Raw genomic sequence first — 15,796 nt, forward strand, 5'->3', positions numbered from 1 at the left:
ACATGTACGGTGAAAATTGAACAAGAAAGTCGAGAGCCGGAAACAGGAACAGCTCGTCTTCAAAGTAAAGGTTTCTCGTTTGCGCTGCTTGCAGTGGTCAGTATAAGGAGAGCTAAGCTAAATAAATGAACAAACTTCTTAAATAATGAATACAATTAATAATTGTTATACGGTTTTCCACTAGCCCACAACTGATCAGGAATACATTTCCAATGAACACTGGAATTACTATATTTGACTGTGAAGGCCACAGCATATGATTCACATCATTTTAATCCTCATAAAACCATTCAGGTCACCAGGGGTGACTGGTGTGCACATTTAGCACATGGATCCAAGAGACATTTAACCATTTATTTTGTTCAGGAAATTCAGCAAGGAACTGATTGATGGATGGATGGATGGATGATTTCTTCAGTACAACAAACAAATTAAATACCTTGCCATGCATACCGCAGAAATAATAAAGAAAGGGTAACTAAAACGTCTTACATTCTTAATGCATCCAAAGATAAAAAAAGGAATCTCTCTCAAACATTCACCAGGATTCTGCTTATCCTGTTAACAAAGAACATAATTAAATGAAGGATACAACTTTACTACTTCTGGTTCTAAATTACAACAATGTGCCTAATTAACAATTTTCAATTGAAATAAATTAAGATTAATTAAAAGGAAAACATAATATGAAAGAAATAAACAATAAATAATATCAAAGAAAGGACATTGGTTTCCAACCTACTCGTGTCACAGTTTAATATTTATAAATTCTGTTCTTAAAAGTGTTGCTACCATCACATTGCAACGACAGCAGAAATGAAGTTGCAGGTAAGAAACTGAACCTGTGAATACTGAAGACAGAGGATAATAAACAAACAGTTAGTCTGTCATTTCATCAGAGGAAGCTGAACTGAGTCGACCCCCGATGGTCATTCAATTGAAGGCAAGTTTAAGGCACTTCCGCATCGGCTTCATTTCCCAGACCCGGCGCATGGATGTTCTTATAATACATCCATGACCCGGAGCCCACGTCTGTTTTTATATATACAGTCTATGGGTTAGAGTCCTGATCCACGCTCCATACCAGTTGGTGGCAGTACTGCGCCACCACCTACAAAAACAAATACAAGGAAGAAGAAGCTCTTCAGCTTGGTCTTGTGCTTGTGATCAGCTGATGAGGAAGCAGCGGAGGCAACACACACAGCTGCGGTGAGTTTTACCATTTTTATCGGTTCAGACAAATTAAATGCGGGCGTTATTAAGTCTATTTAGTTTGTTTCGTAAGTCAGCAACTACTTCTCTATTATGATGAATAGGTTTGACGTGATGTATTAGAATTACCACTCAGTTTGTGACTTTACTCTGCTAGTTTGATGTGAACCATATTGCTCCTGTAGCAGCTGCTCAGATGTTTTTTGTGTCTAATTGCTGAGATGCTTCGTTTGCCTTGTGTCCCTTTAGGTTGACAGTATCTAACATTTTGCAGAGATGGGTGGTCTGGCCTTGGCCAAGAGGTGGATGTTTGCTCAGCAGCTGCTCCTGTGGACACTGGCCAACCTCTCAGGTGACTGACTCTTATGGCTTTTTTGGCTACACCAGCTTCACTGTAAAAATATATTTCAATGAGTTCATAGCATTGACATTGTGGTGGCGCTGACACAGCGGGCTCAGGCAAATACACAGAGGTTGTTCCTCAAAAATGTTGAACCTGGCTGTATTTTGACCTGTTGTTTTTTCATTCAGGAAATGGAACATATGTTCAAGACGTACAGGTTCTAGAAACCTCATGATGATTATGATGATGTTAAATTAAATAAGTTTTATTTATTATGATCATGTCAATCCATACCACCTTTTGATGCCAATCAACATACTGTTTCTGTGAGCATCTCTGTTTGTCCTCCAGACTCCAGCATGCATTTGCTTGCTCCTGATGCTGTCACACTTGAGGAGGACTCTGTAGCAAACATCACCATTACCTCCAGGTAACCACACAAACACACTCTGCACAACGCTTTTAGAGAAGTTTCTTTCAGTATGTTAATTGTACAATAATATACTGGGGAAAGTTGTTCTCATTACCTTCCATCAAGACACAATAAGTTATTTGTACAACCCATTTGAGTTGAGTTTTTTAGTTTACGTCCAATACACGTAGTTTGTAAAAACAGCTGTCAGGATCAGTGTTTTTCTGACTGAATTTTTGTGTCTTTTTCTAGTTCCCCTGCCAACCAGTCAGTTGTGGTTCAGTTTAATGTCACCTACAGCTCCAAGACAAACTACTCATCTATAATCACACTCCCAGAGGAGGTAACACATGAAATCAAATACTTTTAAACTAGTCTTCTTCTGGGCGAGTCTGGATGCAAGTTTATGTTTATGCGTCGTTGAACTTAATATAAAATATCTCCTTCTGCAAATCCGTACCCAGAGAATAACTGTAATGATTAAATGAATTTGCAAACAATTTATCCTGCTAAGAAATAATCTGATCTAGCTTATTCCTCTATGCCATAGAGCTCTATTGATGAATATACTTTGAATCTATAATATGAAATCAATGTCACTCAACATTGTGCAAGCGTCTACATCAGCAGGCAGGGATCATATGTAGAGGAAGGGGAGGGGGATACATGCGACTGCTGAAAACTCTTGAGTTCATGTTGTTCTTGTTTTTATTGAGGTGTTGCTGCCAGTGGACGCAACCTCAGTCACTTTCAATCTGACAGCCCATGATGTCGGCCAGGTGACCACATACCTGCTTAGCAACAGCACGGACCTCAACAGGTGGGTATCAGTACAGAAGCAGCATGCACTGACATAAGACTTGAAGTCTAATCTTAAAACAGTGCTGACACTTACACATATGCACATTTGAGGAGACAAAATTCACAGTTGTCGTTCTGTGTCAAAGGTAATTCTACAGTTCAGCAGAAGCTAATATGAGGCTTCAGCAGTAAATAAAGTGGCTATCCTCCAAAGTTACAGTGATTTTATTACAAAATATATTGTTTGTGTTTCTACTGCCAGTGTTTCCTTGCTGAGACACGGCAGGGGGGCAGTTACACAAAGCACGAATTTGATACTAATGCATCTTTGGAAGATAATCACTTGATTTGTCTAACACACTATTAAAGCTTCATTTTAGCTTTGGGTGAATCTAGGAGTGCATTTTTACACAAAGCAAGAGCTGTGTCTCAAATCAGACACTTGAGTTAGTAAACTTACACTGTGTGCACAGTGTACTCACTGGGGTGGTGTGTGGATTTTGACAGGGTAGTGTTGTCTCAAATCAAACACTGCGGTTGCGCGCTTACTGGAAATGACAATCGCAACATTCGACTGCGATTGTCGCTTGCCAAAATTTCCACCGGCTGCTTTCCGCACGTGACTTTAAGGATGAATGTTTTACTCTCCTGCGTGTGCCCCGTTTCATGCGGCATAGAAATTAAGCTGCCATCAGCGCCAACAAAGTGTCCTCCTTCCTTTCTACAAGTTTGAAAAATGTTGATGGTCATCATCCTCTCTGTAGCCCAGAAGGTGAGCGTTAAGGGGTGAGAAGTGTCCAGAGTTTCACACTCAACTTTTTGACCATTTTGAGTGCACCGTTCGGGTAGTGCACTGCACGTTACCATACTTCTCAGTGTGAAAGCACTTATCCACTCAAAATAGCAAGTGAGTATGGAAGCATGTGAACTGAGACACGGCAAAGGACTTTGGAATTTGTCCCCCATCACTTACAATGAAACTGCCTCAGGAAGGGATTTCTTCACAGCCAGTATGGACAGGAGGAACAATTACAGAAAGGTGTTTGTCCTTCAATGTACATGTGGACATGTGAGTATTATTTTACTAGCTTGAAAAAATGTGAACGTATCCTTTTAACTTCCCCTCTCTGTCCCCTCTCTAGTTTGTCCGTCAGGATCCGCTTTATGGTCATCCATAGCAACATTGTGGCAGTAATAAGTCAAGTGATTGGCTGGATTTACTTTCTGGCCTGGTCGGTGTCCTTCTATCCACAAGCATGGGAAAACTGGAGGAGGAAAAGGTAGTTTACTGTCTGTCCCAAATGGACTCTTGTTTAAACAGATTCACCTCAAAGAAGCACAGAATCAGTTGTACAGAAACACACACACACACACACACACACACACACACACACACACACACACACACACACACACACACACACACACACACACACACACACAGAATCATGCTATGTTATATGTACAGCATTCATTGCTTGCTTGGTTATAGTTATTCCCTATAATCTTGATCATTATGAAATTATTACGAAACAACATATCTGTAAAATAAAGCACATAAATAGATAAATCCATATAAAAAAAAAAAAAGCAGGTGGCAGGAGTCACACTGTGATGTTCCAGATACATGATCAGCATCTTCAACCCTCAGGCCACCAGGATGCCCCAACAAAATGTTTTATTTATTTATTGTTTTTTGAAAATGTATTTTCGTTATTAATTTTATGTAATAGGCAGAAAAAAATACACATGGTTCACACTTTTTCCGGGTCACACTGGGCAGATCAGTTGTAGTTATTGTATTGTAGTCATCTAATTGGGTTTCATGGTATTCTGGTGACTCAGTGGCAAGTGTGGACTTCTTTCACTTCCCCTCTCTCTTTCTCACAAGACTGATTAGACTGTACATGCAGAAACGTATGCACAACTGAGAAAAATAAACTGAGTCCGACAAATAACACCAACATATTTATTTTCAGTGTTGTAGGTCTCAACTTTGACTTCCTGGCTCTCAACCTTACTGGCTTCATCGCTTACAGTGTCTTCAATATAGGGCTGTTCTGGATCCCATATATAAAGGTAACTTCCTCCCTCCTTTAAAAGGGAACTCCACGGCTCATGCACATGAAGATCAGTCTACCAGTTGTGTTAAGTACTGCTGAGCCTGGAGAAACCTTTCAGACATGAACTGCTAAACCACAGGGGGACCACTGTAACCAACAATCTGCAGTCATATACATAACTGTACTGTAGTAGGCGGCTACAGAATGGGAATCTTCTATGAGCCTCACATTACCAGGAGAAATGGACATGAATGAATAATGTTTGATTTGTTCAAGTTCCTGGGATTGTTTCCTTTAAAACTGATAGAAGCTGTGTCTCAATTCAGGGGGCTGCATCCTTTGAAGGCTGCATTTCAAGACTGACTAGGTCACAGTGGCGCAACAAGGTTGTCCCATTTCAAAGGCTCCTTCATGACTCCTTCATGGCTCCTTCCAAATGCGGAAATAAAACAGTGACTCAGGATAAATAGGAAAAGCTCCATAGACCAGACAGTTTCATTTCAGTTTTGCCTTCGCGGTTGACAGTGGCCATAAAGGCAATGCCTTCATAGACCACGTCTCACAAAGGATGCGGTCCTATAGTGGGAGCGCTCAGCACAGCAACAGGAACACATCGGTAAACAGGGAGGCATCTTAAACTTATTATTTAAAAAAAAAAAAAGGGAAACTTGAAGTAAAGGCCACATTTGGCGCATGGCTCCTGTCCTTGTTCACAGTGCTGTCTGATTTCAGCATTCTGGTAAATGACAGTTATATTCATGTTTACCTAATCAGATACAATGCCACATTTTTGTCTGATGAATTTCCCTCCCAGGTCACTGCTTTCAGCCTGAATCTCAGGTCAGTGACGACAAACTGTTCAGAAACATTTTGTTGGTATATTTAAATTGATGCAACACAGTGTAGGGTTTGGATCACGCATTTAATAGCCCAACTTAGCCACAGTAGGTTTTTTAGTGATGCACGTACAGTGTATACAGTGTCAGGTGTCTGTAAAGTTGCTGTGTCCCTGCCCTGCAGGAGGAGTTTCTGAACAAGAACCCGAATGGAATTAACCCTGTCAACGCCAATGACGTCTTCTTCAGTCTCCATGCTGTCCTGCTCTGTTTGGTGTACATCGGCCAGGCGGCTGTGTATGAGGTGTGTGTCTGTAATGTAGAGATGCTTGTGATAGAGTGGACGTTCTTTCTATGTGTGTCCGGATCCACAGCCTTGTGAGTTTAGCCGTAGCGACTAGCGCTAGCTTGAAGCCTCAGTGCAAGAGGAGCAGCAGACCAGAAGCGTGTTAGCATATTGATTGACAGCTGTGAGCTGCCACCTCAGACACTGGCCTTCTCTGATTGGTTACAAAGGCGACAGACGCTTTAGAGGGGAATATCTCTGCACTGCTGCCAGGCTGTTTAATGACTCTGGTCACAGACGCCTCTGATAGCACCTCTCCACATGAGGTTATGTTTTGGAGCATATGTCAACTAAAACTTATTAGAGAAAAGTTACATACTGTAGTTGTAAGCAGTTGATTCAGTCATGTGTGTGATATGATATGTGTGGACGTGCAGACATCACTGACTCCACTGTGCCATCTCTCCTTCAGAGGGGGGGTCAAAAGGTCTCCTGGACGGCCTTTTTTTTGTTGCTGCTTGCCTGGGCGTTTGCCTTGGTCAGCTTGTTTCTGGCTGTAGCAAAACAGATCACCTGGCTGGATTACCTCTACTATTTCTCATACATCAAACTAGCAGTCACTCTGGTCAAATATGTGCCGCAGGTAAGCTGCACTCACACACACAGACACCAAAAAAAGATGGAAACACAGGGAGAATAAAATGCACTGAAACACAGTAGCCATGCAGGAAATACTATCTTTGATAAAATGTTGAGTTTACATTATTTAAGACTGCCGTTGTTTGTTCTGAAAGTATATTGGGAAAACGATACAATAAAACAAAGCAACAGCACAAACTACAGCCTCACTACAGATGAGAGTTGACTCACCTCACTGACATTGTCAAAAACTGAGATTCTAAATTTCATAAAGGCAGGAACTGTTACACAACTGTTGAACTGAATTACAATGTACAATTTTCTGTATTTTTCTGCTCACTCTGTGTAGAGAAGATACACTGATTTAAAAACTGCAGTTTCATTGATTCCATGTTTACTGTAAAATCTATACAACATACGCAAAGAGAGTCTGTTTCAGTGCTGTTCCACAGAATTATCTTGTTGTTGTCATGGGGGGAATTATCACTGACAGATGATGACAGTGTTGCCTGCTTTCTGACTGTTTCCAGGCGTACATGAACTACAGACGAAAGAGCACTGAGGGGTGGAGTATTGGGAATGTGTTGTTGGACTTCACCGGTGGAATCCTCAGTATTCTACAGATGATCTTACAGTCTTACAACAATGGTAAGTACTTTAGCTTTATATGACCTGTGATGTACTTCATCTGGTATTGTTTGTAGCATTTAGAGCAGACAGTTTTCAAATGTAAATGTAACAGCCACATATTTGAATGAGATTAAAGAAGGTTTTCCATTTGATAAAGTAAAAAAATAAACAAAATTGAGTTTCTTGGGTTGGATCACTAATCACGCAAAGATGTCTGCACTATATTCTTGACTTAAAGGTGATTTAGTGCAAGAACCAAGAAGTATGTGAACCTTTTTGGTAGGGTTGCACAATCCTATACGTAGTCAGGTCGTGCTATTGTCACGACGAAATTGTGATCACTTTAATCATCGCCCTACCCCTTTGGAATGACCTGGTTTTCTGTATTAATTAGTCACGATGCGCTTAAGCTAATAACACACAAACAGTTATAATCTTTCATGTTTTTACCGAACACACCCATTAAATATTCAGAGAGCTGGTGGGAAAAGTCAGTGAACCCTGGGTTTAATAACTGGTCGAATCTGATTTGGCACCAGAAAACTCAAACAAGCTCTTCCAGCAGCATTTATATTAAGACCTGCTGGTGATAGCACACACACATCTTACACAACAGATGGTTTACTGTATATCTGACTGACAGAGCTGCTTGTTTGCACTGACCGTCATGTGTGTGTGTCTCTCCTCAGATGAGTGGAGGCTGATATTTGGTGATCCCACTAAGTTCGGGTTGGGTTTGTTCTCTGTGGTGTTTGACATCCTCTTCATGACTCAGCACTACTGCCTCTACAGACGGCCGCAGTACGAAGCTGTGACAGCGCAAGAAGACTGACGCTGACTCAATGCTGTGTGGATAGATTGTCTAAAAACACACACTCACATGGGAGCACATGACCGATTTTCGGTCAACACGAATGAACGAATCTTGATCAAGCAACAGATGATTCAAGTTACTGGAGAGAGGTCCTGGTGGTCATGGAGCTCTCCAGAGCAGATTTAAACGTCTGATTTGTTTCCAGCAGCTCTGAGCTCAGTGTGCCTTCTTCTAAAACATCTCAGGATCAGCACTTTTTTTCCACTTTTTTTCCACTTTTTTTCCTTTTTTTTTTTTTTTTTTTACCACTGTACAAATATTGAGTTGATAGAATGTATAAAAAGAACAATTGATGAAACATTTTTTTTATTAAATTCAATATGGCATTTAAGCTTGCAGTAGTGACAGTGTTTGCTGAAGGTCTGATTGTGCTAATTGAGACTCCCAGAAAGAGGACTGTAGCACAATCCACTGTTACAACAAACATCAGCAGAGAGCCACACATTTAGCCAAGTGTGGTCATTGTATATTTTATAAGAACAGATGCCTTTCTCAGTACCGACTGTGCAGGTTAGGTGTAGGTTGTTTAGTGCACCATCAGCTAGAAGGGCACCAAAGAGGAGGAAGAAATCTGTTGCAATTAATTTCATGCGCGCTTTCTTTCTAAAAGTCCGTCTCCGCCCGTCCAATACACGTGTTACATTACTGCTCGCTCTGCAGTAAACACCTGATACTGAGAGAAGACTGCAGGCAGACTCTGTAGAGGGGCACTATTTTGTGATTATTATTTGTGATCCAGCGGTTCCTTTGTAAGAATCATGTGTATACACAGGTGTGCCTCCCTAAGAGTGATTAATGATTAACAATTATCTAGACCTGGAAATTAAAGGGAAAGTGAGGATCACATGGTTGTGATCAGGACCGATTCTGGCATTTTGGTTAAGAGTCTATAAATCCAACAACTATTCCAGATGTTACCTCCTGGAAAACAGCTGTCAAATCAGATAGTTTTATGTCTGTGTCAGTGACATTGAACAGGTGAAACCACACTTCTGATTTCAGTATTTTGTTGGTGCTGAGGTTACAGAGTGTCTGTGTGTAGATCCTGTGCAGATCATACTGACACTCTGGAGATTACAACATAAAGAAACAACTAACTTACTTCATTATACAGAGCCATTCAGCTGTAACATGTATCTAAACTGTTTAGTGCATGCCTAAAATGTGTACTGTAAGTTATATAATAAAGAAAAAACTAGATTTAAATTGTAGTATTGGATCATAAAACATGGTCAGGACCTGTAAGTCACCTGCGCCTCAGTACAGAGACACTTTGAGTCAAAGGAACTCCTGCAAAAAATGATCAGAAACTTGACAATGTTAGAATCACACAGGGATTTTAAGAAACTAATGTTGTATTGTAATGAAGAGACCTGTCTCCTCAGGGGCGCCAAGATGTCCAGAAACATCACAGTATGATCAGTGTCTTCCAGACACCACCAGCTGAGCTCTGGTTATTACACTTCAACACAGCTGTACCTCACTGTGACAAAACACTGAGTCTCCACCATGAGTCTTTTGGAGGAGAAAATAACCAAACTAACAGTGAGATGTTGTTAAAACACATTCCTGCTTTTTTTGCTTTGTTACATTTAAGACTTTTTTTAATACCAAATAAAATAAAGTTTAAAGGTATACATAGGTTTATATATCCATACCTATATATAGATACAGGCATAATATATAATGGAAAAAAATAACCTAGATATTCAATTTAAACATAAAACTTTATTCAGAAACGGCTCAGTAGCACTATCATTCTATGTAGAAACCTTAAATTACAGTAGGTTAATAATGTCTCATGTTGAATTTCTACATCAAAACAAGATGCTGTTGTTTTTGATTTCATTTCAAAAGGTGCTTCGCAGGTTTTGATTTAGAAGTCCCCCCCAAAAAAAGACGTAACAAGCAGATTAGTTGTAGGATACAAGATCCCCCAATGCAGACTTTCTGGTCTTCTGTTTTCTATGACTCGGGATTGGAAAAAAAAAGCATGAAGGATATCAGATTGTAATAACAATAAAATGAAAGAAATATATATATATAGAAGTATATCCTGCATCTTCTGGAAAAGTTCAAAATGAATATTAATTATTCCTGTTATTTTGATGGGCTAAGCAAAGAGACAATCTGCACTATTTTCTATTCTTTTGTAGTGTTATAATTACTGCCTCGCTTTGTTTCTTCTTTGTTTTACATGTCTATATCTTTTATAATTGTTATTTCATTATTTTCAATAAAATAAAAATTAAAAAAAACTTTCGTCTTAACTGTGCTGACCTTTTAAGGAGATGGAAAAAATAGAGGAAGCTATTCTAGCTTGTCAGCTGTGTTGTCTATCGTATTTGTACACCACATCAAAAGTGGGAGGCTGGCTTTCTCTCAGTACACAAGAGGAAAACACCAGAAATATAGTAGATGACTCTGTACAGTTCCCAGACCTGTGTGCCCTCTGGTTTGTTGTGTTTTAGATAATGTTGCAAATGTATTTATCATAGTAGATCTGTAAGTGTCTATTTACACATTTTATATCATGTTCTTGTGGTTAACTGTTGAACCAGGAGTCCCTCAGAAAAATCTTGCTCCTGTCCAGAATCTGAGCTGCACCCTGCAGCGCTGGAATGATCTTATCTCTAGACAGAAACACAGCCATTATCACGCTTCCTCCAAACGTCAACAGCCAGGGGGAAAAAATGACCGATGCCCTGGTCTCTGGTTCTGGTACCGCTCTGGTTGTGAAAGGCTGAGCAACCCGCTTCCACTGAGTAAGGATAGCGTGTCGGGCTCCCGCCCATTGACCAGGGCCAGTGAGACGATACTGATACGGAGTGCAGGGACCAAAAACGACCTTCACCCATAGCACAGGATCTCTCAGAAGTAGTATCAGGAAGTTTGGTCGAACTCCTACCTGTAATTGGAAGTCTAACATGATTGTGTCTTTTGTACATACACATGGTAACACAGTTTTATACAAAGCTGAACTGAACTGACCTGCTTGGCCATGAAATCCAGGTATGGGATGTAATCTACCTGGAGAGCAGCCTGTCGTGGGCAGGGGTAGCTGAGAAAACAAAGGAGGATTCCTTCATATGTCATTATCAACAATACACATTTTGAGTTGAACTTCAGCTTTCCACAGGAAGGACATTAATAATCTGTCTGATCCATCTAAGGGATATCAGTGTGAAGATGATTTCTACCTGTTCATGTTTCTCTTTCTCTCAGACTCAATGACTTCCAGCATTTTCTTCTTAGATGGAAGATGACTCAAACCTTCAAGGCAAACAGCACAGACTGACACATGTTGCTCATCAATCCTGTGTGTGTGTGTGTGTGTGTGTGTGTGTGTGTGTGTGTGTGTGTTGTATAAAGCTTTGAGTGTTTACCTGTAAAGACCTTAACAGCCCAACGTGCCTGCATTTCTACAATGGGCATGATTGGTCCTTTTGTTTGGAAAAGTCCCATGATGGCCAGTGTGGGGCGTTGTAGAGACGGAGCAAACAGCCTCCTGAAATTTAAAAAAAAAAGAAAAAAGTAAAGTCATCCTTTAAAATTATAATTTTCTATCACAATAATAAATGAAAATCCTTACACAATTAAGATCCAAATAAGGTCCTCATTCATGAGTGACTGTAACGAAGAAACGTATCTTACAATCTGACATTTCAGATGTATCGTTACAACCTAGTTCAATGAGTAATCATTTTTGATTATCATACATTTAATTTTGCTTTTATTAAAAACTTTATAAAAATGTCCACAAATGAATGTCATTTTGTGTAAAAATCAAAGCATATGGCATTTAAATAAAACTATTAATTATTACATTTTGTATACAAGCTGTCCATGGTAAAGCATAATAAAGCATAAAAAGTACATAATAAAAGTTATCAGTTTACTTACTTGTACAATGTCATCTCTCCATCAGGCCCCTCAGACAGAGCTGGAGGCAGGAATGAGAAGTTTCCTTTATAACCTGTGCAGAAGACCACAGCATCAATGTTCTCCTCCACTGTGCCATCTTCAAACACAACTCCTGAATCCACAAACCCTTTCAGGTTGGGCTTCATGACTAGCGCCCCCTGAAGGATTCGACCAGGAAGATCATCATTGATCAGAGGCCTTCGGTCCAAAAGTCTGGGAAAGTGATGAGATAATAAATATTATATTATTTTGTTTCATATGTGATCTCACATTGAAAATTGCTCTGTTGTATTAGCTCATTCTCATGTCTAGAAGAATATGTAGTTGTTACTGTGACTTACTTATGTTGGCATTAAAGGTACAATGTATATCTAAACCAAAGGGTTAGATTTTTGAAGGTGTGTGACAGGACACCTGGGATCATGAGGCAGAGAGGAGTCAACAACATCCAGGTAAAGAACATGTGTCACCTATGTCTGGGCTTCAGGCCGTACAGTCTGTGGTCATATTTGTGGTTCAGTGCTCTCTCTGTTGCCCAGTTGACCAGAGCTTTGGGGAGAAGCATCATGAGGATGTTGTTGAGCCTGGTGATAGCTGTCATGTCCAGGGGGAGACCATTGGTAGACATCCTGCCCACTACCCAGGCCCCCTGTCGTGTGCTGAGAAATGTCTATCAGAGAGAATAAGAAGATGATGTGAATACATGGGGCATATATCCTTGTTAGTGTAACATTATTAGGTCTATACAGAAAAAATGAGACGGATAGAAATAATGTATGATATTTAATATCAGCAAACTGTTCCTATACAATTAAAAGACAATGCTGATGAATGTTGAACGTTATCGTGCAATATAATTGTAAAATAAAACCCTCACAATATATGAAAGAATACGTGTACATATCATCTGTTTCAAGTCCACTGGTCACTGTTGTCCTGTAGAATTGGAGACAAAGCTTTTCAACTCTTTCTCTATCCTACCTTCTCTGCAGATCTACTAATCTCCACAGCAATATCTCCCCCAGAATTGCCAATGCCAACCACCACCACCCTCTTTCCTCTGCAGGCATCTGCATCTTTATATTCCCAGCTGTGAAAACACCTGCCAGAAAACATCTCATATCCTGGGGAGATACAGATGGTGCAACCGCAAAGGAAAACAAGACGCAAAATAAATCAAACCCACTTCAATCCTCCATCAAATTCTGTAAAACTTGTATGGCAGTGTACAGTGTGTTGAACAAAACTGTTTTAGAAGCGATATCTATTTGTTTACTGACCTGGAAATTCTGACAGTGGTAAGGCCGGCTGGGTGTAGTGACCTGAACACACCAGGACTGCATCAAAGATGTGTCTCTCTTCCTCTCCATCCCTGTTTATGGTCACTACGTCCCACTGACCGGACAGAGAGAAATCTGGTCTTTGTGTAACACTCCTCACTGTGGTCTGAATCATGAATGTGCACAATGAAGCAAATTAATATCTTAGACTTTACATGATATTATGTAGATAATTTTGAATAAGACTTTTGGCATGGTAAAACAGGACTAACCTGGAAGTTAATGTATCTGAGTAAGTGAAAGTGCTCAGCATAGAGTGTGAAGTACTGCAGGAGCTGAGAGTTGTGCATATAGTTTGGAAAGTAAGCTGGCATGGGAAAATCACTGAAACACATCATCTCTTTTGAGGTGTTGACCACCAAGGAGCGATAGATGCTGGATCGCTCTGCCTCAGGTGACTCCTGTGGACACAAAGAAAAACAAGACAGTGCCGATGAGAGCATCACTGTGATAAGGACGTTTTGCTGTTAATTATTGTTGAACACAAGCTACACAATCTTTGTTCATATATCGTGAATGCAAGACTAAACATCAAGATTAATATGTGGGATGCTCTTAAAGCTGCACTCACCTTAAATCTCCACAGGCCGCCAATGTCATCGCTGCTTTCAAAGCAGACAGGATCCAGGCCCTCATCCACACAGATCTTGACACAGGCCAGACCCGAACTGCCTGCTCCAATCACCGCCACACGTCGAACCATTACTGAACACTTGTGAAGGGAAGGACATAATGTATCAGAAAGAGTCTGCAGCCAAGCTAACAGCTCTGTGAGGCAATCCTGCTTTCAGCTAAATGCCAATAATAGCATGCTAACATGAAAAAAGTAAGAATCCTAACATGCTGATGTACTGTATTTAACAGGTTTATCATATTATTTTAGTCTGCTATATGCTCATATTTTACTAGTTAGTGTTTGGTGCCAACCCATCCAATAGTTTTTGAGATACAGGCAGGGAGGACCCAAGCGCGGAGACTAAGGCAGGTAGGTGCAGTGGGGACCGCCAGCTCAAATTCTGTCTGGCCGGTGGACTGTCAAAACATCCATATCGTTTTTACTGGCTCCATCAGTGTCAAATGCGACTGTTCGCAACACTTAAGTTCAAAGCTGAATTTCTTTCCCAGTCCAACTATGGAGCCAGTACTGTTTTATCTTTCTTGAGATGGAGAGCCCTACGAGCTGCTAGATGTAGTGGCTTGATTGTTTTTTGTTGGCTCTCATGTAGGCTAACTTTATTAATTTGAGCTTCTCGTGTTTTTATTGGCCACTTTCACTGAGTGTCTTAACACCTTGCTGATTGAGCATGTGAAGAAAGTGTGTGGGGGGGGGTTCAAGGCCAAACAGAAATCAGAGGTGTGGAAGACCAAGCAGCTTTGGTCTGAGATGCTGGTGGTCTAGTGTGATATCTAGTGGCAGTGACAATTGTTTACAGAATTTTTAAAACAGTGGTTCTCAAACTTTTTCATATGAAGGACCCCTAAACTGACACAAATTCAGCTTATCAAATGGTGACCACACCATTTGATAAGCTAAAAAGAAGCATGCAGCAGCATCTAAGTGGTATACCACCTAATAGAAGGACAAGACACATTAAATGGGTGAATGTCTCTTCCCCTCTACCCCTCAGTACCAAGTAAAACAGAATGATTTTCAGCAGTGGGTTTGTAACTTCTTAAGCACTGCAGTGTCAAGTGTCTCACAGCATTAACTATTTCAAAACTCATAGGAATGTTGTTCAAATTTTGAGGAAGTAAATCATTTAACAGTCTGCGTGTCTGACCCATTTTTGGCACAGGAACAATCAGCAGCACATCATTGGCACAAAACTTGGTGTCATCATTGTTGAACAACACTACTGGTACTGTTGAAGTCTGAGTACATGTTAGCTGCTCTCACCTTTTCCAGCAAGCTGACTGCAAGTCCTGTGCAGCTGTGACCAAATGTTAAACAGTCTGAAAACTCACATGAACTGAGCTGTTGCTTATCACTTCATCAGTTAAACAGTACTGTGTGGAGGGACTTTGACCCTGTCTGGTGGAGTGGAAATGTCTTCATATATTCTGAATGCTGTGTTGTGCAGAACATGTGACACGGAAGGGAAATGAACAAGTCTACCCAGTGCAGGAGTGGACTAAACCATTTACACCACAGGGGGAGGGCATTTAGCTCTGATATTGTTTTAGATACAAAAAATGGTCAGTCAAACTATTTAAGTTGCCAACAGTAACAGTTGACTGTGCCAAAACTGTCAATTTTGAAATTACAGGTAAAAAAACCCAATGCTTTAATTCCAGGATTTGTGAGGGCCCCCCTCCCTGTGTTGGGGCCCTGGTAACTTAGTTACACGCCCCTACCTGCCCTTCTGCTCCTGAGGAATAGATGCCTGGTAAAACAGGCTGCCTAGTGGCCAGAAGACTTATATCATGACACATCTT

At 40.5% G+C, this 15,796-nt stretch overlaps 2 protein-coding genes across 4 annotated transcripts; one reads left to right on the plus strand and one right to left on the minus strand.

The window, feature by feature from the left end:
* The first annotated feature begins 1,151 nt into the window (after window positions 1-1,151).
* Window positions 1,152-9,296, plus strand: ctns (cystinosin, lysosomal cystine transporter). Of its 2 annotated transcripts, none has more exons than XM_056378808.1 (11): window positions 1,152-1,209; window positions 1,462-1,564; window positions 1,907-1,985; window positions 2,220-2,310; window positions 2,684-2,787; window positions 3,911-4,048; window positions 4,748-4,847; window positions 5,852-5,971; window positions 6,426-6,596; window positions 7,123-7,240; window positions 7,912-9,296. In XM_056378808.1, the coding sequence occupies exons 2-11, from the start codon at window positions 1,489-1,491 to the stop codon at window positions 8,052-8,054; spliced, it is 1,140 nt and encodes a 379-aa protein (XP_056234783.1). In that variant the 5' UTR covers window positions 1,152-1,209; window positions 1,462-1,488; the 3' UTR covers window positions 8,055-9,296. The 2 variants fall into 2 exon arrangements, with proteins under 2 accessions (XP_056234783.1, XP_056234784.1); XM_056378809.1 differs by having other exon boundaries at window positions 1,156-1,209; window positions 1,487-1,564.
* LOC130171035 (flavin-containing monooxygenase 5-like) lies at window positions 9,087-15,400 on the minus strand. 2 transcript variants are annotated; one of them, XM_056378804.1, is made up of 11 exons: window positions 15,258-15,400; window positions 13,932-14,072; window positions 13,573-13,761; window positions 13,301-13,466; window positions 13,002-13,144; window positions 12,491-12,690; window positions 12,000-12,233; window positions 11,483-11,604; window positions 11,297-11,369; window positions 11,088-11,157; window positions 9,087-11,004 (listed from the first exon to the last, which is right to left on the minus strand). In XM_056378804.1, the coding sequence occupies exons 2-11, from the start codon at window positions 14,061-14,063 to the stop codon at window positions 10,642-10,644; spliced, it is 1,692 nt and encodes a 563-aa protein (XP_056234779.1). In that variant the 5' UTR covers window positions 14,064-14,072; window positions 15,258-15,400; the 3' UTR covers window positions 9,087-10,641. The 2 variants fall into 2 exon arrangements, with proteins under 2 accessions (XP_056234779.1, XP_056234780.1); XM_056378805.1 differs by lacking the exons at window positions 9,087-11,004; window positions 11,088-11,157; window positions 11,297-11,369 and having other exon boundaries at window positions 11,595-11,726.
* Window positions 15,401-15,796: the final 396 nt, after the last annotated feature.

This window comes from Seriola aureovittata, chromosome 6, assembly GCF_021018895.1.
Source record: "Seriola aureovittata isolate HTS-2021-v1 ecotype China chromosome 6, ASM2101889v1, whole genome shotgun sequence".
Classification (NCBI taxonomy): domain Eukaryota; kingdom Metazoa; phylum Chordata; class Actinopteri; order Carangiformes; family Carangidae; genus Seriola; species Seriola aureovittata.

Coding starts and splice junctions, on each gene's coding strand:
- ctns (XM_056378808.1), top strand. CDS start 1,489: ATGGGTGGTCTGGCCTTGGCCAAGAGGTGGATGTTTGCTCAGCAGCTG. Junction 1,565..1,906: donor GACACTGGCCAACCTCTCAG/GTGACTGACTCT, acceptor TTTGTCCTCCAG/ACTCCAGCATGCATTTGCTT. Junction 4,848..5,851: donor TCTGGATCCCATATATAAAG/GTAACTTCCTCC, acceptor CCTGCCCTGCAG/GAGGAGTTTCTGAACAAGAA.
- LOC130171035 (XM_056378804.1), bottom strand. CDS start 14,063: ATGGTTCGACGTGTGGCGGTGATTGGAGCAGGCAGTTCGGGTCTGGCC. Junction 13,467..13,572: donor TCAGATACATTAACTTCCAG/GTTAGTCCTGTT, acceptor TTCATGATTCAG/ACCACAGTGAGGAGTGTTAC. Junction 11,370..11,482: donor GGCTGTTAAGGTCTTTACAG/GTAAACACTCAA, acceptor TTTGCCTTGAAG/GTTTGAGTCATCTTCCATCT.